This window comes from Coloeus monedula (assembly GCF_965178545.1).
Source record: "Coloeus monedula genome assembly, chromosome: 3".
NCBI lineage: Eukaryota > Metazoa > Chordata > Aves > Passeriformes > Corvidae > Coloeus > Coloeus monedula.
The window spans coordinates 51,191,004-51,215,427 of record NC_138783.1 but is presented as its reverse complement, the minus strand read 5'-3'; the positions used below and the strand labels follow the sequence as shown (position 1 = coordinate 51,215,427).

At 35.9% G+C, this 24,424-nt stretch overlaps 1 protein-coding gene across 4 annotated transcripts in view; it reads right to left on the bottom strand.

Annotated features, from left to right (window-relative positions):
- Positions 1-24,424, bottom strand: part of NBEA (neurobeachin) — a gene marked incomplete at its 5' end in the record, with an annotated part of 466,147 nt that overhangs the window by 71,106 nt on the left and 370,617 nt on the right. For all 4 annotated transcript variants that reach the window (XM_082279412.1, XM_082279411.1, XM_082279414.1 and 1 more), the window contains 3 exons: positions 1,949-2,089; positions 12,044-12,156; positions 20,799-20,914. In XM_082279412.1, the coding sequence (XP_082135538.1) occupies positions 1,949-2,089; positions 12,044-12,156; positions 20,799-20,914 (370 nt within the window). The remainder of the gene's footprint in view (positions 1-1,948; positions 2,090-12,043; positions 12,157-20,798; positions 20,915-24,424) is intronic.

The following is a 24,424-nucleotide window of genomic DNA, read 5'->3' as shown; positions in this document are numbered from 1 at the left end:
CTTCACAAACTCATATCAAAGCTCTAGATCAAGAAATTCATGAGCAAGAAATACTGCTTTAACTTACAGAAATCGGACCTAGCCTTATCTATCAATTTCACTGGCACAATCTTCTCCCTTAGGTTATTTCATTCTTTATTTTGTAACAAAAATATTTCTCTGTGGATCACTATGACTTTATAATCCTCATTGCCATTATCTTTTCCTCTACACACACTTACTTTCAAATACCTATTTAGGGTTTCCATTTGCAGCCTTATCCAGTCTTATCATACTACTATATTTTTTTCCTTTTCTGAGGTTCAAACTTTCCCTGAATCTGTATTCTTCCACTTCTGTTGTCTACTCCCATTAGAGACTGCTTTTTTAGCTGGTCAATCATATTTAAATAATCTTTAAAATACCTATGTAGGAGTGTCCCTGTATTTAAGTTACCTGTTGTTTTCACCTTTTCATTGGCAATTTCTTCTCTGGAAATCACTGGATTCCTCTTCTGCTTTCTGTTCTCACATATATTGTTTGCTCTAACAAATGTAATTTGTCAAATCTGTATTGCAAGGCCATCAAGACAAAGACCTTGTTCTCTTGCTCTTTCAGGTGAGAACACAAGGAGAGCAAGAACTTCTACAGTATTACATAAACAATAGTAGTAAAAACGACATTGCATTAGCCTAATACAGGAAATGAATACTCCTTGGTGGGTTGTACATTCAGCCTGTAAGCTGACTTCCAGCTCTGAGAATTTGCCAACTAGCAAGAGGGGATCTTTTTCTGTATAGCAACCAAAATTAATAGATAAACATGCAAATAAAACTACTGTTTTTAATCTACTTTAAGGCAACAAAGAAGCACATGTACTATAAAATGTATTCAGTAGATGAATAATTTAGCAACATTTTAAAGGATTACAATGGTGACCCAACACAGGACTGTAATCAACACTTAGTTTCCCATGGTTTAAGAAATATATCCTGAAACCACAGACACATGAATTCTTCCCTTCTGAGCAGAAAGAAGGAGAACATGTCTAAGGGAAGCTGAGATGAGTGAAAACTCAATTACTGAGCTTTGTGTGGCTCTGTTTTGCTTTGTTGTATGCAAAACATGCTTAGAATACACCTTATGCGGCAGATATTTATTTGCAGGGTGTACTTTAACTTAAGTAATTACACAGTGACTCAATTTTTCATTAATTCAGGTTTCTCTGTGAAACCTTCTGTATCTCATCAACAGTATCTCATCTTTATTCTGTAGATCATTGTGATAACACATAAACTGAATTCAGATTCATTCTATCTTTGAAGTTTGGTCCCCTTCCCCAGATCTGATTTTGGTGATAGGATTTAAGCACGAGGTTTCCAGAACTGATATAACAGTTTGGAGTTAGAATCCACATTTTTATATTTCTGCAAACTGTAGAGATATGAATTAATTTAGAAGCATATTTGCATAAAATATTACTCTATGCTGCTTTAATATAAAACTGGTTATATAATTCCCCTCTCAATCTGAAAGTTTAATGTTCTTACAAAAGGCTTTTTTTTTTTAATGTTGCATAGATCTATCCCTAGCTGAAAATAATAAATGCATATGAGCAGTATCAGATTTCTGTATTGTCTAGAGATAATTTTTGGGGGGTGGAGTTAGTTTTATAGTTTTATATGCATTTTTCTCATTGTATATATATATATACAATGAGAAAATTGTGGTGAGATATATATATCTCACCACAATTTTATGTTTAAATTTATTTTGGATTGTTTGGGTAGGAAGGACAAATAAGTATATAAAGTGTATCTAGAGAATTTCTGAGATTTTAAGGTAGGGAAGAACAACGACATTTTAATAGAAAGGTGCTTTCATAAAGAAAAAACAAAACAGTGGTAAGTGACAGAAGAGATGCTGTAGATAAAGATATTAATGAAAACCAGGATCCAGAAATACTTACAATACGAACAAGCCAAGCCAAGGTAGAAGTAGATGTAGAGTAGTGGGTGTTGTAATGATAAGGTGGAGTCTGATCATCTTCCCATGTCTCATACCGTTCTGCATAGAAGACAGCTCTCTTTGGGTTCAAAGCACCAATAGGCTGTAAAGTGACAAGAGGTCAAATATATTATCAGCTGAAGGGCAGCATGTCTGATAGAGCATAAGTTAACTCTGCATTAAGATTCACTACACAGGAGACTCTGCAACCAAACCCATTCCATGCTGTAGTAACCCCTGAGATTGCTGTAAGCTTAGAATTTATTTTCAAAGGCTTTGTGTACTAGAAGTCTTTTGAGTTTCGTTATTTTAATTGACAAATATAAGTGATCCACTTCTGCAAACTTTCAAGACCTTCTTGAAGCATAAGTTGTTTCCCAGTTAGTTCAGTAACATTGTTCTGGAAATAGACTTCTAAAACTGCATTTAAAATGCATTGAGGCCAAACTAATATTTCTGTTGCTGTCATTCACCATAATCACACAGCTAATGAAAACTGACTTTTGCTCACACAGGATACTTTGTAATGCACAGTTAATGATGCAAAGATTTCACACGGAACTGCTGACGGTGTCTGGTGATCCTAAGCAGAAATACTTAAAAACCATGCATAGTCCTCAGGACTGGATGTACTTTCTGACTGAACAAAGCCACGTTTTACTGCATAAAGCAAACAAGCTTTGGATTTGAAAATAATAGAATGTGGAAGTTATTCACAAATTCAAAGCTCATTATGCGCAAACTTAAAGGGCAATCTATACAAATTAGGTGAAAAACAAAAGAGATGTAAGGCAGTAGTAGGAATTTTGGTTTTGATACAGCTACTTGGGGAATACAAGTTTTTAATGATTTTTTAACCCACTTTATCTCAGAAGTATTTGCAAAATGTATTTGTTATTGTGTAATGTAAAAGTTACTTGGATAAAGAAAATACAGATTTTAGCTTTTATAGTAAAATTTACCAGAGTCTAATACTTAGAGGAGAGCACACTTCCACACCAAATAATTGTATAAACTTATTGTAGTTTTAAATTATTACTTGATTTGCATTAATCAATTTTAATTAGAATTGATATTATTAAGGGTATTAAAACTTGAAAAAAACCATATAGGGAAAGACTTTGACCCTTTTCAAAATGCTAACAGTATTTTTGCATTTTATACCACTGCACAATTTTTCTACTGAATTAAAATCCAAAGTAATTTGGAAAGGAAATGACAGTACAAGGTCAAATCACTGTGTTTCACTACACTAGATATGTAATTAAAAAATTTTAAAGCTACAGGTATTTTATTCTTTCAGCAGTGCTATGTTTTTTGAGATGGCTGCTTAAAAGACTGACATAGAACACGATGTTTTCTGATTTAGAGCTTGTTTTTAAATAGCAGTCTTTGGTGAACACTTACATTTTAAAACATTATGATTTCAGTATTCTTCACACTAAGCACTCTGGATGTTTAATACTTTGCTGTGTCATGGAGATGTTAATAGTTTTCTCATATGTGTAAAATTGAGTAATCCCAAAGGATCGGTGTTATCTGGTGTAGACTGCACTGAAAGACCTCACAAAACATTATTGAAAGAGAAGTATGAGCCATTCCCTAACACTTTCCAGGCTCATTTCCCAAATAATGGAAATAGCAAAAAATAAATATTTGCATTTTTGTTATACTTGGTTTTGTTACACATCCTGCCATTGTCAGGAAACACACTGGCTGTGTTATAGCCTTTAAGTTATCATTATATAAAAATGATTGTTTAACAGCTTCCTTGAAAGAGACAGTCTTTTCCTATTAGACTGACAAACTGTGCAGATACATGTGCACTTTGCTAAATGATATCAGGTTCTCAGTTGCTTTGGGGACTGGATGGAACCTGCTGACACCACCCTCATTAAGGTACTGTGCATCCACTTCTCTGGCAGAAAAATTCCAGTCCCAACTGCACATTTCAAGAGCTAAAGCAGTAATTCACACCATAGTCTGTTAAAATGAAATGTTCACCCCCTCTGAGAAGCGAACACAAAATAGCAGACAAATCGGTGAGATTGTATTTGGTAATGGAGAAACACCCTGAGAATATGTCTTCCCTCCACTATGAAGGTGCATCTTATCCTATGCTGCAGTGAATTCTGAGGCTATGGAAGACAGAGATGTCATCTGTCACAATATTATTGTACATATATGTTTGAAGTCACAGTGGAGAATGAATATGATGATTAATGCAAGATTGAAAATACAGAAAACTCCTGGCCTTTCAAAATATTGCTGATGCTGATTAGAAGTATTTCATCAAATAAGCGATGTGTTTTCATTATTCACTGTAAGTTGGCTACAATAACAAGGCCTGTGAGGTATAACTGATGCTCAAAATAATTACAAGGTATTTTATTTTATTTTATTTTATTGACTAGCAAAATTTTAATGATGGTTCAATTGATACCTTTAAATAACATTTTTAATAAAATATATATATAGCTGTATTTAATGAAAAGGTTACTTCTCTCAAGAATTTGACAATAATTTTTAAAGTCACATAAAATACTAATGCAAACACATCATCACATTTTCTAGGTTGTTCAATGAGAAGTGTTATTTCAATTTAAAAGGTAAAAGATGTAAGGATGTAAGATCGTGCATTCCCATTTTCATGTAAAAATGCCTGTACAAGTAGCTAAAATAATCAACCTTCAGAACAGATATGATTAATTGTATTATATAATAAACCTGAAAAGCTGTATTCTGGATTACCTTCATCCTCATCAATATTCTTTTCAGTGTCATTATCTACTTTTTTTCTTTCAATTACTTTAGGATTCATTTGAAGAAAAATTCTGAAATGCACAAAACATCTGCTGAATAAAATGGAGTCTTTAAGCGAAATACCAGAGATTTCCTTCTGTTCTTGCATGATAATGCAATTTTCATGGGAAAATCACTGGGAAGAATCTTTACTGGGGTCCTTTCCCCAGAGTGGGTGGAGGGAGGAAGGGAGGAAGGAATTCGGAAGGAAGGAATTCGGAAGGAAGGAATTCGGAAGGAAGGAAGGAATTCGGAAGGAAGGAATTCGGAAGGAAGGAAGGAATTCGGAAGGAAGGAATTCGGAAGGAAGGAAGGAAGGAAGGAATTCGGAAGGAAGGAAGGAAGGAAGGAATTCGGAAGGGAGGAAGGAAGGGAGGAAGGGAGGAAGGGAGGAAGGGAGGAAGGGAGGAAGGGAGGAAGGGAGGAAGGGAGGAAGGGAGGAAGGGAGGAAGGGAGGAAGGGAGGAAGGGAGGAAGGAAGGAAGGAAGGAAGGAAGGAAGGAAGGAAGGAAGGAAGGAAGGAAGGAAGGAAGGAAGGAAGGAAGGAAGGAAGGAAGGAAGGAAGGAAGGAAGGAAGGAAGGAAGGAAGGAAGGAAGGAAGGAAGGAAGGAAGGAAGGAAGGAAGGAAGGAAGGAAGGAAGGAAGGAAGGAAGGAAGGAAGGAAGGAAGGAAGGAAGGAAGGAAGGAAGGAAGGAAGGAAGGAAGGAAGGAAGGAAGGAAGGAAGGAAGGAAGGAAGGAAGGAAGGAAGGAAGGAAGGAAGGAAGGAAGGAAGGAAGGAAGGAAGGAAGGAAGGAAGGAAGGAAGGAAGGAAGGAAGGAAGGAAGGAAGGAAGGAAGGAAGGAAGGAAGGAAAAAGATGGGAAAAAAGTGAGGTAGAGCTTGTCTTCAGCTAGAAAGTCTCACCTGAACTTCTCAGAACAGATCCTGGATTGGATGAACTAGTGATCTGGCTGACAGCCTGGGACTGGGGAGATATGGGTTAATTTCTCTCATTCCACAAGCATTTACAGTGTCCATGAGGAGATTGCTTAGCTGTGTCTATAGCTTGCAATAGGAAGGTGAGCTGGAAGTCCCTGAGCTCCTGCCGAGGGGACAGTATGCAAACATGGCCCCATTTATGCAGAGGTGACAACTGGGATCCCAGAAGTGGTGCAACTGTCTTGATGCAGCACTGCCTGGGAAGGAGAGCCGGGAGCTGCCCATCCTTACACAACTCTGCAGCTTCTACTTCAGCCTTACCTAAGTTAGTGCTCAAATCTCTCTCTTTTTTTTTTTTTTTTTGGTTGTTGTTGTTGTGCAATTTAAAACTTTTTGATTAACCCCAAATAGAACAGCTTTTGTATACACAAAGATCAGGCACTTTCTGAAAGAAAAAGAAATCCACAAATAAAATAGCAGAGAGGGGAGTAAATTCTGCGAGATCTGCCCCTGGCTTCTTTAGTGTTATTTTAATGTCCATGTAGGAAAATGCTGCTATCCAAGGTAATGGTAAGAGTTCATCCTTCACTGAAGACACAGATTTTCTGTAAAGACCTTAAATCTCAGTTGTACAAACTAGCAATTAACCCAGTTTTACTCTGATGAGGCACGGGTCATACCAGATGACAAGTTCTACAGTAATGATAGTCTCTCACGTTTCTTGGAAAATGTGTAGGATATATGGAGTTTTGGTCACTTTTCATAGCTTTACTATGCCCTTCACAGACTAGTAAGTCAACTATCTCAGTTTTAATCTAATATCACGGCTATAAAATGCAGATAAACTTTATTTATGGATCAATCCCAGTAACTTCACTTAATGGAAGAAAATAATTTTATTTCCATTTGACTGAGATTGTGCTGCTGTGTGCACTGATTAAAATGACTTGCACATACAAGACAAAGGCAAAGCTCAAGCTATATACTATGTCTCAGTCCATATCTTAACCATAAGACAAATACAGAAACTGAATTTGAGTCAAATAAATTGTTCTGAATGTTTTTGAAAAAGTTCTTTTCATAATGTTCTATAAAATGCTTTTTCTAAACACACCATTTGTATTTTATTGCAAAAAAGCCCTCTGTAAGGACTCATATTAAATAGAATTATCTTCCCACAAAATGGTTTTATAAGATATTCTTTACTCCAAAAAACAGAACAAGTCACTGTATGAAAATGTGGCCTATTCAGCCACTTCACTTCTGATGTACTAAAATCTGCTGTTTCAGTTTATTTATGTTTCTTTCCTCCATTTAAAAATAAAGTATTTACTCTAACATTAAAACACACTACTATTAGCATCTTTCTTTTTTTATCTGGCCAATCTCTTTAGATATCTGGCCTTTGAATAAGTCAATGCATATTGTCAATACATCTAGTGTTTACATCCACTGGACATGTTTTGTTAGTTCATGTAAAGTTTACTTTGCCAGCTATCTTCCTAGAACTATATTCTCTTATGAGAGCAGAACTAGATGTAGCATCCTATTTATCTAGCCACTGAAATATTCAGCTTATCATCACTCTAATTTATTCAGCAGCTAACTTATCTGTTGGTTTTTTGGGATTTTTTTTGGAAATGCACTGCACAAAATTGTAGCTGGGTACAAAAGGAATATTGAATGCAGCTTTATTTGGCTCTGGCTGAAAACTGACTGAGCTTTTCCTGACTGCTTGCTTTTTTATTAAAAACACCCACTGAAAAATGACCTATAAATAGGACATCTTAGGATGATACTTTAAACTTAAAAATAAATTTCAATTTCATCTGAATTTGTAAACAGATTTTCTTCAGCATCCTAATATGAAAAACAGATATCAACAATATCAAATGTAAGAGTACTCACAGATTCATAGTACCAGAGTTTCACTCAGTAAATGAACTTCTTATTTATGGAAAACACATGTTTAATTGTGTGGATTTAACTGTGTGTAGTTTTTCTTCTGATGGAAGAGTTGCATGTGATAAAGAGAGAAATTTAATTTTACAGAAACCAATTCCATTTTTCCAACAAAGGGCTCTTAATAAGCCCATAAACTCCATTCCACAGCATATACATTTTTGGAAGTATTAAGTGTGGTTGCCTTGAAATATTCACACTTGGATGTGTTCATTTGCATTATTACATTTAGAAGCCTTGGGGCTTTATCACTTCCTTTTCTTGAAATGGCACAGTAATAAGGAAAAGTGGTTATGCTTATCACCACCCATCAGTCAAACACCTTCTATATTAAAAAAACATCATTTTTTCCACTCAGTGAATGGGTGTGTGATGTTTCATACACATGTCAATATTAGTATTACTTTGCCTGGTGAAGAAATCATTTTATTTAACAGGATGTATGACTGGAAGTAAATGAGGAGAGATTCCCGTTTACACTTTAATGAGCAGGGACAATGCAGCATGTCAAAACCATGCATTCACTATAATTTAGGAGTAAAAGTCACACAATTTTACACAAACAAACCATACCACATTTTATGTGTCTTGAACCTCACCAAAAATCAGTGTACAGTAAGGGCTGTGCACATGATTCCTGGACTAATGTTTAATATCCTAAGTATTCTTCCAAAGCAAATCTCAACAAAGAAAATAAGCAGATCACCTGATGGTTTGATACTGAAAAGATAATCTATGTACCCATGACAGCTTCTTTCATTAGCTTTTGATCCTGTCAAACAATAAATATAACCTTTAACCTTGTATATGTAATGAATAAAACTTGAACCTACACTGTCTAATCAAATGAGAAGTCCAATATATCCCACAAACAGTGGGACATTGCACATTCCATGCCCATGAACCCTAGTTTTAAGTCTAAAATAATACGTAAAAGGAAAAAAACAAAAAGCCTTGATAAGAGAATTTCCAAACACCTAAAAGAAAAAAGGCAGAGGAATTTTCACACTATTATTTAAATATAATTGTTTTGGGAGAACAAGTAATATCAGGATGTAAAAATACCACAGTAAGGAGTGCTACATCAAACCAGAATAAAATGGAATAGAAGATGGAAGAAAAGGACGAGTTACATGTTCAAGATGGCTTTGCACAAATGTAACTATTTAAGGTTAGACTAAATGCAAAAGGCACATATTACTCCATTACTGACATCATAAGCCAGACAAACACCTTTAATTTCATCTCCAAAAAACGTACTAGTTGCATTTGATATGTATGTTCACTTAGAAGTTGTGATATCACAAAAGTGGTGTATCATATTTTATACAGAAAGCCTAGAAGCCAAAGATTGAAAAAACTTCAAAAGTAGTGTAGTCAATTATCAGAACTGACACTAGAGTTTTGTAAGAACTTTGAGCAAGAATACACAAAATATTTTTGAAAGCCAGATTTAGCACTTACCTTTAGCTACAAAAACTATTTTAAACCAAGAAAACAAAGCATGGTAGGTGATTTCTCTTTTAATTTCATGGCTTCTTTGGGCTCTTTTACCATATATGAATAGTGTTAGAATTCTAAATAATTTCAGAAGATTGTTTGAGGACTATTAATTGCTAAATATCAAGTGATGCCTTGAGGTGAAACCTAAGGCGTCACAAGGACAGAGGCTTTGTGAAACTAAGGGCAAAATTTGCAGGGAGACAGAAGGTCAGGAACTGACAAAGGAGATTTTATCCATCAACAGTTTAGCTGGAGGTTCTGATCTGCTATCAAGTCTGCAGGAACATGTCTCCATTGCAGGGAAAAATCTAACAGCAGGAAGTTGCTCCTCATGGAAAGGATACTGTGTGGGCCTGCCCCAGAGGTTTGGCTGAGGTTTGATAGCTCGTTCAATAATGTTAAGAATAAATCACTAAGTCCTGCTTTTAAGCACCAGGCTACTCAGGATTCACCTCCATGACAAGTAAAAAAGGATATCTTACAGGTACAGGACAATATTGAAAATGAAAACAGAATTGACAAGGCAATACTTCAGAGACATTCAAATTTTTAAGATTTTTACCAAAAATGCAAAAATTGAAACAGGACGCAAGTAACACTTAACAGTACCCAAGTAAAGTATTCCATACTAACCGGCCACTGCATTTTAAAATAAATCATTAATCTACTTTTCCTTTCAAAACCATGATGAAATGAAATCTATCCAATATTATTATAATGAACACTGCAAAAAATTGACAATTACAATCCTTTTAGCCTGAGGTATTCCACAAGACTTAAGAGATTTCACACGTGTTTTCTCATATATCCATGGGATAAATGCAGTCCAGATACTGACAGAAAGGAAAGATCATTTTCCTTGACAAGCTTTGTGTAGGCTTTTCAGTGGTCAAAACCCTAGCTGTTCCAGAAGAAACCACTGATAGCTTTGCTAAGTTTTCAAATTGGCAAGAAAAGGTGCATATTGCATGGATTCTTGATGAAAAATAAAGAGCCATGGACTTGATTTTACATTTCCTTTTGAGGAGAGCACTAATAAAAATACAGTGATAATTAATAAGCTATGCAAGCACTAATTCCATAATGAGTCTTTACTAACTCATGAAGAAAACCCGTCTATTCAGCTATCACACTACTTCCTGTAGCAATTACATACTTTAGTAGATTGCTATAAAAATTTGGATTGAACCAAATACCTAGTGAAGGACTCATGAGACACTGTCTAATCTTGTTGCACTTCACCACATGCAGCGCTATTAATACTCACAGAAAGTGAGTTTGAGAGACTTTGAAAAGTGTAAGCACCTTAATGAAAGGTTTATCTCTCTGAACAACTCTAAACCAGCAATGCTTTTATACATCTAAGGAACAAGCCAGTGTAAAATGATCATAGGTCTTTATTTAAGTCATGTCTGTGGATCTTTTATTGTTCTTGGCACAGATTACAGTGGTGTTACAGAACTGAAAAACACATTTGTGAAACATACCTACAATACTGTGAAAGGTCAGAAGTTTTACATAACCTAACGGAAGTATCAAACAATTTATTTCCTTTTGAGGCATACTGTGAATGTAATGTAAATTCTGGGTTCATTTGCTTATTTGTTTTTTTTTTACTTGTCTAGGAAAAAAAGGGGGAGTAAACATAGATGTTTCGATCTGCTATTATGAATTCAAGTCATTCTCAAATTATTTTGGAAGTCTTACAAAAGAGGCTTCCAGGAATGGTTACAATACATCTGGAGGTACTGCAAGCACACTCTTTCCAGCAGAGATGAAACTGTGAAATATCCAGGGCAGGATGTCTCCACTGCTCCCCAGGATGTGTGCTTGCAGGGAGAGGAGGAAAGAAATCCAGATTTAAAACAGAAACCCCAGAAACATTCATGACTGACCAGCAGCAGAAGGGAATGCAGGGGCTGCATCACAGGACTGCAGAACAGGCCTGGGGGTCATTTTCTCCTCTCCAGCCTCACTTCTTAAGGCAGTGAGTGACAGCTTCCTGTGGTTTTGAGCCTCACTCAATTTGTACAAGCAACTTCCCCCTCTTGGCTGAGAAGCTGTGGTAAGGATTCAAGAAAGCTGTCACACCAGACAACAGAAACCTCACACTGGGGATGTGGCAGGACGACCCACCTTCACTGGCAAGATAGTGCATACTTTCATAGTTGATAGCAACCAGGAATGGTACTTCCCACAACTCAATTTCGAGCCCGCTTTTTTGTCTTTATTTTAGCTGGCCAAAAGTAGAGCCCCTCCATATGTTTCTGCTATGCTTGGCCAGGACAGACCTTCTCTGCAGTCTGTTAACCAGAGTACCAGAGCTGGGTATTGATGACAATGTGGTGCTATTAGAGAAAAAAATACCAGGAACTTTTTTATTATAAAGCACTAACTGCCCAAATCTGGTTGGAAGGAAAAAACCCCAACAAGTAACAATAAGGACCAGATACTCCAGGATCTAAAATACAAAATACCTATTTACTAACTATTAAATCAAAGGGACATGCTGATACTATATTACTATTCTAGTCACTGCAAAATAAAGTGAAATATTAGTCCAAGCTTTTTATTTACAAAGGATCAGCTTTTATAAACTAAGAGGGATAATTAGTGAGATCAAGTGGTCTGATGCGCTCCTGTTCTGTAAGTCAGAAGGTATGGAGGAGTTGCAGATTTGGAACCAGGTAAGTCAGGGACATGGAAGTAGCATAATGTAGAGATTCAGTATAAACTAACTCTAAAATAGAAAAGTCTATTTCAGACTTTTATGGGTTTAAGATAAAGATCTTACTTAACCAGACTATAAATATAAAAGAAAATCTCTCTCTAAAAGGGCTGGTTGACTGTTTTTAAAAAAAAATGAAGCATACCTTTGAAAGATCTCTGAAGTTGCCTGGAAGGGTCAGATCTAACTCTTCAGACTCATAGTTTGTTAAAACCCACGGAAACACAGGGTATTGGTTCAGATCATTGTACGTTCGTCCTATTGAAAAGGAAAGTTTTAAGAATTAGGAAATAGTCTCCATTTGTCCAGCTAGAAAAAAATCTAGTGGTTACATTTGTTGCATCACTTGTTCCCAGTCCCCACCACTTGACAGAATCAGGTATAAATCTTCCAGACAAAAGCAGCCATTTAGATGCACTTAACTTGAACCAGAAGTCAACACACAAACTGAAATAATATAAAAAGCACAGTATCTTTTAAGATCAACTAAAATGCACCCTATGCCAATAAACAATTTCTTTTTTATTTCCATTAAGATATTTCTATAGCATGAAGGTAGAAATTTAAAAGAACTAGACTATTACTTTTCTAGCAGCTTTATGAAGAATCATAGCTGGCAAAGATTAAATGAGATTCCAAACAGCAAGGGGCTAAATATGAGGTTTGCAAATCTAGGTCTATCCTAGATAGTCCATGCTTAATCCATCATTCCCTATGGCTCCTCTTCACTGAAGGAATGGTGAGATTCCATGGCAACTGTGGAATCAAAGTGGTGAAAGTCATGTTTGCTGCAACACTATTTTGTAATCACTTTGAAAATTAAAAAACAGTTGTCCCCACTAAAAGGCAGAGCTGACTATCCCAGGCCACTCTCTTCAATCATGAAAGAAACACTGCTGTCACCCCAGCAGCTCAAATGTGCAAAAGCTGCCTTTAGATACCATTTCAAAAGAACAATCTGCACTGCAATGAACTGAAAATTATGAATTCGTCACAAAGAGAAGTGTTTGGGAAAGTCTGTTGTTTCTGTGTTCTCTAATATTTAGTAGAATCTAACACTTCAGTGATAAGACAAATGAAATTTCTTAGTACATATCCATCCAGCCTATTGATATAGTGAGAACCACACAATATGCAATATGAGTCTTAAAAAAAAAAATCAGGTCATAAATATATGTGTGTGTGTATTTATATAATATAATTAGCAGACTGAAATAATCCAGGTTAACAATTCCCAGTCCTGCGGCAGATTTACAGCCCTGTCTCACTAACTGCTTCCTTCCAGATTCTGGACAGATTCCTGGGGTACAAAACCCGGCACAGGAAAACACAGGCTTCCTTGTTCTGAGTAGCAGTTGCAATTCTCCACAAAAATCAGTTCTGCTTTAATGAAATGTGAAACTTTCACTGCTCTACAAACACCTTATTTTTTCAATAGAAGTTGATGAACAAAAAGAATGTTTTCATTTTGTACATAGTTTCACTGAATACAGGAGAAGTGCATATTCTTTATAATTGTGCATCCTCATTTTTACACTCTGAACACACAGATGTTCACAGGAATATGAAAAAAAATTAGGGTGCAAATATAACTTTTTTTAAAAAAGCAATGCCAGCACTGTGTACTACATACACAAATAAAGATGCATAAAAACAAAACCACTTCTTCTTCAATATCAACAATGAATGAATGAATGTATGAATGAATGCAAAATGACTCTTGGACAGAACAAGAATGTATCAAACAACTAAATCAAGAAGCATACCAAAATTTATCCTTGTAGTGGAGGAAAAGGAAAGGTATTATCTGGTAGAATATTAATTATTTTGGACTTCTGGGAGGGGCTCTATATTTCTTGAAGAAACAGAACTCTGCCTCATTTTTCACATCCATCAAATCAGAATATTATTTTCCTCTTTGGCAAGGGTTTAATTACATATGACTTGTAAAGTTTCTTAATATTATCAAATTTAGGGTGCTATAAAGCATGGCTTCTATAAAACTACAGCTTCATACAATAAATGTTTTTCTCACCATCAGAATATTTAATTGAATTAACAGAAGAGTGTGAAAAAGCTTCCACAATAGAAAGACATTTGTTTTTATGCAGAGAGCAGACTAAAAGAACTTTGAGATCCAGGAAGAGAATGACTGAGATGACTCTAGTCTGTTACAAAGCATAAGCAAAAATGAAGATGCTTCAAATTAAAATTTGTATGGAAAAGAGCTCATAGTAATAAAAATCTTCAACTGTAACCATTTTATAGAAGCATTTAAATAGCATCCTTTTGCAAAATTTTAAAAGGAAATGTAGGACTATACAAAATAACTTTTGATTTCAAAACTGAGTTTTTTTCATATCATGATTTCATTTAATTTTGAATCTTATTTCATTCAATTTCAATATTCAGTCAACAAGTTTTTGACTTTTTTCTCCCATTCCATATAGGAAAGTCATAAATGTGTGAATAGGGCAAGAAAAAAGCAATCCTGAGCCTAGCTGGTGTAGGAGCTCTCTTTTGCTGAGAGGTTACTTATAGCATAGACACAGGCAGAAATTACCTTTTACATTAGCTCCATGTCAGAACACTGCAGTAACTCTTCCATGCAGTTTTTTACCCCACAATGAGAAATAATTTGAAGCAGGTTCTCTCTCAGCTTAGGTAAGATACATTGCAAACAATGAAGCCTTCGTGATTATGTATTTGGTAAATATAAGCATAGACTTGTGAAAAAAATAAAATATTATGTTCTCTCCTACTTGAATTTTTATAAAATACATTTTATTTATGAAGATATTAACTACTAAGAATAACTCTTAATTTGTTTAATAAAAAAGATAACGATTTATTTTTCTCAATTAAACAATTTTCCCCTTAATATCAACAAATAAAACTGACTTGATAAGATGAATCTAATTTAAATTGTGATAGGAGACCAAACCTATGAGGTAAGACCACACATCTATACTTATCTGAGCAGAGGACAGCGATCTAGGCCTATAATAGGATTACAAATCCCTAATTCTAAACATGCATAAATATTAGTGGCTTCACTTTATTAGAAATGCTGTCTTGATCGGTTCTGGCTTCAAAATTGATTATTTTCAGAGTAAAGTCAGCAGATGAATATACTTAGCTATCTCATCAATTGTCTTGTGCTTCCAGCAAGAATTATTTGGTCCTTTCTTTAGCTAAATAAATATAAAACATTAACCTGTATGGCTATTGGTAGTCCCTATACCTTTTCAGAAGCTTCAGATTTCCCCTCAAGTAGGCTTACAGAGATTAATATTAATGGATGAATATTAAATATCGCAAGCCCTGTGACACTAATCTACTTGAACAATAAAAATGAGGCATAGTAAATGAGATCTCAGAAATACTGGATATGTTTCTTCATTAAAAAAAAACTTTTTAATTAAACCATCCAATTTAATGTTTTTATATGGCACTTTAGTTTCTAAGGTAAAGTGAGCTAGAGACAGCTGACAAAGAAATTATAACTGCAATTCCTTGGTGAAAATGTTAATGACAGCAAAATATTGTTTAATTAGATGATTGCAGCATCTGGATTAACACTCTTTAAGAGCGATGTTCCTGTGCTTGTCTGCTTCTTCACACTTTACAGACATTTTGTCATCTCTAGGTCATTAGGAAAGAATTTTTAATGATTTTTCTAGAAGTAAGTAGTTCGAGTTACATCTAATTAGATGACAATAATAAGCCCAACACATGCAGTAGCTAAATATATACATAATTAACCAGTGAGGGCTTGTACATCACAGAGTAAAAAAGTGGAAAATGCTAAACAGGCCAAAAAAAATGGTGAGGGGGAAGAAGTTCATCTGAATTTATTACCTAACTGAAGATGTCATTTTTTTCCACAAACCTTTGAAAATAATTCCTTTCCACTACAAGAAATTACGCAAAAGAAAATATGGATGCAATTATACTCCATTTCTTTTAAAAGCAGTGGCATGTAGGATTTAAAAGAATTAAAATTCCAATAAATACAAAAGCAAGCACACATTTAATATACCGCAATTTGAAATCAAACAGCAGAAATCAGTTAAATACTGAGAAATAGATTTGAAATCTAGACTTCTGGCTAAAACAGTGAGCACCACAATGATATTAAAAAACAACTTCTTGTTCCCACTCCTCTTGATACCTTTTGCTGTAGTGGGATTACTTTTAAGTACTCTTTTTAATAATCTCTTAAATGAGACTAGTAAAAATTACTTGTTTCCTATATCACCCAGAGGGTTCAGTTGGCATATATGCTGGTCCTGTGCAGAAAGGACAATTAGTATAATCATTGCAGTTTCCAAGCCTTCAAAACAAAAGGATCTCTGAGAATGAAGTAGGTAGAAGGAGGAGGGGGAAGGTGACCAGGAATGCTTATGTCTACACAACCAGGACAAAAAACAGGGGCATGGAGAGTATAACACTGAGACTGATTGATAAGTAGCAGAGTGCAGTGTTTACCTTTGGGAGAAAAGCCCAGAGTTGTAAACATGATGAAATATGCTCAAGCCAGGAAAGAGGGCAAGAAAGAGGTGAAGAGCTTGGAAACAGAATAGGGAGGTGAGAAAATAGCTGACTAGAGGGCCAGAGAAACAGGTTGAAACCAGACTTTAGAGAGTTTGAAGATGGAGAGAGATTTTAACTGAAATTGCAATGAGACATCAGGACAACTCAAATGCCAGAAATCACATATACTTGGATATGAAATTATCTAGAAAGAGAGATCTTTGAGAGCTGAAGCAGACAGTTATTAAGTCATGAGCACAGATCACAGCAGAAAGAGTTAAACTAAAAATGAAGCATGGCAATGTTTCAGAGGGGTAATAGGATGATGCAAGAATCAAAGAAAACATCACAGAACAATGGATTTTTTCCAAGAGGATACTTCAAATATTAAGAACATATAGAACAGCCAGGGGCCATACTTCTCAGGACAGATACACCAGCAAACCAGGGAGAGATTTAAGAAGAGATTCATGTATTTATTTCAGTGGTTCTGTTATACAGAGACCAACCAGTCTGCATAATTAACAGTACTAACAAACAGGCAAAGGTGGGAAAGGACCCAGCTGCATGATGTCACAATGAGAGAAGTAAGCTGGTGACAGAACCCTCACTTCTGAACTTCTCTCTTCCGAGGCTACAGCTTCTTGTGTAATTTCAGAGAAGGATCACAACAAAACATGAGTGCTTTCTTAGTCTTTTGTAGAGGGCTACAGACTAATAAAGCACCATTGTAAGAAATAAAAGGAAGCAACAAAGAATGGGCAAAAGATGTACTAAACCACTTTGTTAGTGGACCTCTATTTGGATGAGAAGAAAAAACAGTGAAGCGACCTTACTTACCACCTACTTACCAGCAAAAAATCCACAATTCTTAAGTGTTAAACCTCCATGTTTCTGACTAAGCTACAGCTCAGATTTGCTGAATAAGCCAGTAGGAGCTTAATGGTAACATGAATAAAAAAAAATGGATGGATATCTTCCTCAATAGCTAAAAACAATAATACTGTTAGAGAATAAGACGCTGCTTAAATAAACAGTTATATTCTAAAACTAGGTAATCGCTGCTAGACTAACAATTACTGGCAAAGAAGTTGCAACTTATAAGGAAATATTTCTTATGGAATCTCATTACAAAAGAGTATAATTAGGACTCTAATTGGAAATTGGATTTCCAAGAAGAAAGAAAATACCTCTTTACTTAGGAAAGGAGGTCACAAGTATATTCAGTACTCTATTTCTGTGTACAAAATAGAAAATCCTGCATTTTCTTCTAACTCCTGAGGGTCCTGTCTGCAGTGCATATGAGATTTTCTGTCCGTTTAATACAGGTGTACTTGGACAGTTATCAAACTGTGTATATAACAGCTGTTATCAAAACCAGGGCTACAAGTTAGTAGAGGTTCTTTGCATCCAGTATTTCTGGTAGAGTTATTAATTTTGTTAGAGCTTCACCAGAAAACACCTCTTTGTTGTAAGGGAAATATTTTTGAGGAACACCTTCCAAGAAGACTTACAGAAACACAGGCAGAGCTGTAAAAGCAGTGGTTTCATTCAGGCTGCCTCACAGCTCTCAACCCTGCAGCTTCCCAGATGTCAGGCCCTGGTGGGACAGTGCCATGCAATGGTGGAGCCCAGATCAGCTTGGGAATGTGAGAACTTCTAGACTTTCTAACACATATTTCTTTTCCAAAGCTTTCTCCTCCATGACCAGACTTTGAGCTCATTTGCACTCTATTGTGGGTGGGTTTCTGGCTTGCCAGGACCTTTATGAGGAGATTCTTTGCAAATACCCCCAATTACTTCACGAGTTTTTGGAAGTGAGCTTTCTAGATGAAGTGCAGACTTCATTAAAACTACAAAACCTGGTTGATCTTCCAAAAATAACTTGAGGGGATTTTTTGCTTCTGTCAAAAAGCTGGAAAAATTTGGTTTTTTTCCAAACTGGAATACAGAGCTTATTGTCATGTGTAGAATTGCCTGTTGGGTTTCAGTCAGCTTTCACTCTCTGATGTAATTTTCAGAAAAGGTTTTGTGTGTGTCATCAGCAATATCAGCTACTAAGGATAAATTTTGTTCTAATTTTCTTTAATCATGTACTGCTGATTTTATAAGATGGTAGACAGTGCTACGAAATGAGCAAGGCAACCTATGCAATTAACAAATGAGATTACATGAACAAATGAGATTTACCTGTAAGAGACTGATACCAATAAATCTGCCAGAAATTAAATGTTTTGAGTGAGACAGAGACACTCCTAGGGATAATGACGAAACTGCTTTTCCTAATAGGACACAAATTCATTGATACACACCAAAAATAACAATTAGTCAGTAATCCTTCAAACCTTGGCCATAGTAGGTGGAACCTGGAATGCTAATATCAAGCCATCCTGTTATAAGGAAGATGAGTAACACTAAATGACCTTAAGAGAAACCTGTCTTGTGCAACCACCCCAAGTGTTTGGCCATAAAACCTGCCCAGCAGTACTAGTATCAAGCAACAGGTCAAAAAATTTTTCTCTTAAGACCTCTAAGATGCTCTGAAGGAATCTCTTCAGGCTGAAGCTTGTTAACTGGTAGATATTTTAGTGTAAGTGTTACTGCAATTCCTAATTGACTTCAGACATAATGCTGTCTTCCAGGTTTGGATGCTTTGGCGAAGTACCTAAAAATAATGACCTTGGAGATTTAAACTGATCAAAAATGAAATAGTAATTTGTAAAAAATTGGCTTATCTCTTGTCCATTCTCATTTAAAGAGCTTAAATTCACTGCTTACAGAAGAAATTAATTCATAAAGAGGAAATCAGAAGCGAAGGACAGTTCTGTGGAAAATGTATTGGACAAGGACTGAGGGGATCTAGGCTAACTTCCCAGTTCTCCAGTAAATCCTTCAAGTTTGGGTGAGGCAGCCAGGGAGCCGTCAAGGGTCTGCCTGTATTTCCTCATTGCTAGAAGGGCAGCGGATGTGTGAGAGGCACAAAGCAGCTGGAGACAGGCCAGTGCCCAGAAGCAGGATAGCAACATTCTCCTGGCATTGCACCAGAGGCAATAAACGCTCAGCAGGGCTCCTTCCTCCAGCAGAGATCTGCAGGACTGCAACTATAATGCTTGGGAACCAAGCAGGTGAGTCTGCACTGGACTTCACCATATGGACTTTCCAGCCCAGATCTCCAGGAGTTTCGGGGATTCTGCTTTTTGCTCCACTGCACAAGGTAAACATGCCCTCAGATTTCCAACTGTTCAGTGGTAGCACTTCTGTATCACACTGGGATAAGTTGATGACACATTTATTAACATCCATAAGACTGGATGCATGGAAGACGACTACCATCTAAGCACAGAGGCCAAAGCCTGAGGGTTCAAAGCAAGTGAGTTTGACAGCTCCTGAATTCTGCCACTGCCCCACTGGGAAGAATGCAGTGACTGTCCTCAGACTGGTCAACACAGCGAGTGCTACCTTTGGGTTTCACACTTACAAGTGTCTTACGTCTGGCATTAGGATAACCTCGAGTGTAAAAGTCAGGACCGAGTAAAGATCAGAGTTGTAACACTGGAGTACAAAGTGATGCCTGGTGGAATTTAATTTGGGTTTCAAATTAAAGCTCACTGAAGTGAAATGTCTGTATGAGGCTCTCCACAGGCAGGTTCATAAGCAGCATGTGTGCTACAGGCAGGAATCATACTAGCAGACAACCTCCCGGAAATCTCTGTGTATGGTATAGAAAACTGCTGCTTTTTACATTTAAAATTAACACTGGAATTAACACATAGAAAAGGGAAAGGTGAAAGGAATAATATCTTCCTGAATGTTTAATTAATGACAATTGCCAGAAAAGCTCTTCTTTTGCCAATAACAAATGTATGTCTAGGGCAGTTATTTCTCATTCTAAATACCTAATCTGATATTGTATTTCATCTCAAAGAACTAAATGAGAAAAGATGCTGTAATCTAATCATACCACAATCCAGGTGACATCTGTACTAGGCAGAATACTGTTGTTATTCTGCTGTCTCGTTGCTGTTGCTGAGAATGATGAAGTAGCGAAATTACATTTTCCCATTATTATTTCCAGACACTCTCTGGCAATGGTTTGTTGACTCTAATAAAGCTTCAGACAAAGCTGTCAGCAGAGGAAATGGCAGAAGGGGAGCAAGGAACAGCCTTCACAGCAATACATGAATCTAAAGTCTCCGTGATAGGTTGTGCATTTTCTGATAAAATTTAGTGTGTGTGTGTTTCAGAATATATCACAAAGCTGCAGTTGAATTCTAGAGGGATAAATGTATTCTATCAAGTCACGGTGCTTAAGACTTTGACAAACATAAACATATTACAAAGGTTTAAAGAGCCAGAAGCCTTACCTGCTATAGTATTGAGGAACATCAAGTATTCAAAGTTAGATATCTCCCGTCTCTGCCAGCGCTGAGTCATGTTGGAGGATTTATAAAGTTGTCGGGGCGTGGCCAGAGAGATTCTCCTAGGGAATACATTTAAAGAATGATTTTTTTTTAAGAGTCTCATTAAGTGTTAAGATGTATCGCAACATTATTAGTATGATTAATTTCAGATTCTCTCAGAGGATTTTTTTATTTCATTTAATGAAGTCCAGAAGACACTATTACCCTTATTTGAGAAATGGCTAAAATTAAGAACCATGTTTTATTTTACCACTACTACAGCATTGCAATAAATCATAATAATATATTTTGGTTTTTATTTTATTCTGAATCTGGTTAAAAGACTGGCATTAAAAGAAACTGCAGACCTCCTGGTGCCAGGCTTGTCCAGAAGGAATAAAAGAGGAATATCATTTCCCTCTTTCAAAAGGATATATTGAGATAAGTTCATTAAGGTGAGTGAGTGATAGATTAAAGAGACATACAATTCCATCACACAGGTTGAAGATATTTATTACACAATTTGTGCACCTCCTCTATGGTCAACTAGCCATGACTCTTTCCTATACCCCAGTAAGCTCGGAGATTTCTATTTATAGCCTGCTTTCTGAAAGAAACAAATTTTACTCAGTTATCTGCTTGCACGCTCATCTGCCTGTCTCTTCATAATGACCCCTAAATTGAATTTCATTCAAATTTGGAAGATGAGCAGAAGCTTCTATGATACTTAGTTTCCACACAGTTTTTGAAATTTACATGCCTGGATAAGGGAGAAAGAATCCAACCACATGCCAAGGAAGAGAAAAGCAGAAAACCTCAACTATTCCATATTCAATTTAACATCACAATAACCAAATACCATGCAGCACCAAGTCTTGAATTAACCATTGTATATACTGTCCCTGGTTGGTAAAATATAGGGGACTTGAGTCAGTCTAGACTAATGCATTAAAGAAAAAAATCTGCAACAGGCAGAATCAGTCTCATTGTGCAAAACTAATTTCTAGAGAAAATAGTTCTTTCCTGAAAAGAAAAAAGACAAGGAAATTTTTAAATGGAAAAAAATATTCATCTCCTCAGATACCTTTTTAAAATAAATTTAGATCTTAGAAACGTGTCAAAATAGAGAAATATTTATACCTGTTAAAAACAAGGACAATAAAAAAGACAGTTCCTAACATGTAGTCTGAATTTAGTGAATTTAAAGAATGCATGCAGTAGTATTTACATAGCTTATCAAGACTAAATAGACACCAAATGCTTCAGCTTTCAGCTGCACCCTGAGCACATTGTGTGTTATTTCTAGATTCTGAAAGCTGAGTATATTCTTAAAACTAAGTCCTATACAAGGTGTCAAACTGGGCAGCATTTACAAAAATGTGAACCATCTACTTCTAAGATACATGCACTTACTCCTAGAGATGAACGAAACCCTTTTTCCAGAGAAAGGGTGAGTGAGTATTGGTATGCTACTGGAGTGTACAGTTATCACAATTATTTGTCTAAATTGCCAGTGTGTAAGTTTTCAATGTCTGCCACACCTCAGCTTACAAATTGGGCAAACAAAAATGACCATGCAAGTGTATTTGCCTAAATAACATTTAGGCAAATTTAGGCAAGTGTATTTGCCTAAATAACATTTAGGCAAAGCATTAGGTCTTGCTAGCTTGGCTAGCCTTATTTTACAGTGGACTAGAAGATACCAAAGATAAATACACTTTACTAGTACACAAGAGACAATACAAAATTTTTTAGAGTTGTTTCTATTACTCTTCTTATGAAAAAATTTATCTAAAGAAATACCTGAATGTAATAATACTTAATATTGCATTTTATAGAATAGCAACTATTTTTGCAGTAGAACTCTCAAAGACATATGGTTTCCAGTAAATTTTGACTAATGCTACATACAAATTAATAAACACAGAAAATAAAAATACTGAAGAGATCATTAAATTTACAAAGCATTTTTATCACAGACTTTCTGTTCCTCCCATGACAAAACAACGTTTATGCATCAGTACAGCTTAGTAGCTGCTTTTAAACTTTATTCACAATCTCCTAGGGAGTCTCAAAAATCTGTAAACTGTCAAGTGCTGGACTTTGCATTTGAATGCCTGCTTTGAGTGAACTCTACAGAAAATCAAAATATACTAAAAATGTCCTTATTTTCTCCATATCTAAGGTGTTTGAAAGATTCACAGGTTTTTTAGCAGAGGCTGGAAGAAATTATGCACAATAAATTGGTTCCACACCTGCTTGTTTCAGCTAACACAGGAAGACCCACTGTTTTCTGTTTTGCTAAAACCACCCAACTTTGATCAAACCATTTCTTTCTTCAGTATGCCATCACCAATATGAAGATGCACAAATTAATGTGCTTCCTTTGCTTCTAAAGAACCATGAAATATCTACTCAAAATGGGAACTACAGAAGACTCTGGTGTACAACAGAATGATCCAATTTTCAAGTTTTATACATTTAAATGTATTTAGAAAACACTTCATGCCATTTAGTGAAGGAAAAGATGTTATGTATGTGGAATATGACACACCCCCTTTCACAGTCACTTTTAATTTAGTTAGCTACAATGCAATCTCATACAAAGAATATTTAAGTATCTTCCACATGCATGATGTTTTGTGTTGTGTTGCTCCTGTTCAGAGGAAAAAGAAATAAAGACTTGGGAAAGTCACTGACTTCTGACAAGAAACTCAGGAATATTCACTTTTAATCAAAGTGCTAGAAAGGGTTTTATACTTTGATGGCATCAAATCTTAGTTTTTCTACCTCTCTCCCTTCACAAAAATCAACCTCTGCAACCAGCTGTATTGAGATCTAGATATCCATCAAATTACTGACATGGCAGAGCTATTGTTGAATATAGTTACTGTAATAGTCAAAATGAATTTTTTTCAGAAAAAAAAAATCATCATTTGAATTTCTTAGTTTTATGGACTGGAGTCATTGTTTTCTCTAATGCATTAATAGCCCACAGAGCTTCAGTGGAAGATGTCAGTATGTTTAGTGGTGAAGATACTGGATCTTTTACCAATTCTTTGATCTCTATATGCTACAAAACCATCAGGCAGCTCACAGTTGGTTTCTGAGCTGTGATGTTGCCCTCAGTAAAAAGACATCAGTAAATAACACCTGAGGTGTTAGAACCATTAAAAGTAGTCTGATAATACCATGCTAAAAATGTGGATATTACTCTACCTATGTAGAATCATATGGAGCTGCAGAAGTTAAAAGACACAGCATTGTCTGCCCAGTTGTATCATTTGGCAAGGTCATAAGGAAACTACTATCAATGCAACATGTTTCAGGAACAGTGAAAATGCATTTATCAAAGACAGACTAATTTGATTACCAAATCAGACTGAACTCTTCAACATGTGACCAATTTTAAGGATGTAATTACTTCTTTGTAACATTAAGCACAGGCTTGAACTCTTTGTTGAATCAAAGCATTAGACAGGCTGTTGGGAAAGGCAGCAAAGAGGCAAACTGAAGACTTGCTCAGAACAGCGGTCTGTAAAGTCTTAGGAAGTCATAATGGTTCACCTACTTCTAATCCTTTGAGCCAT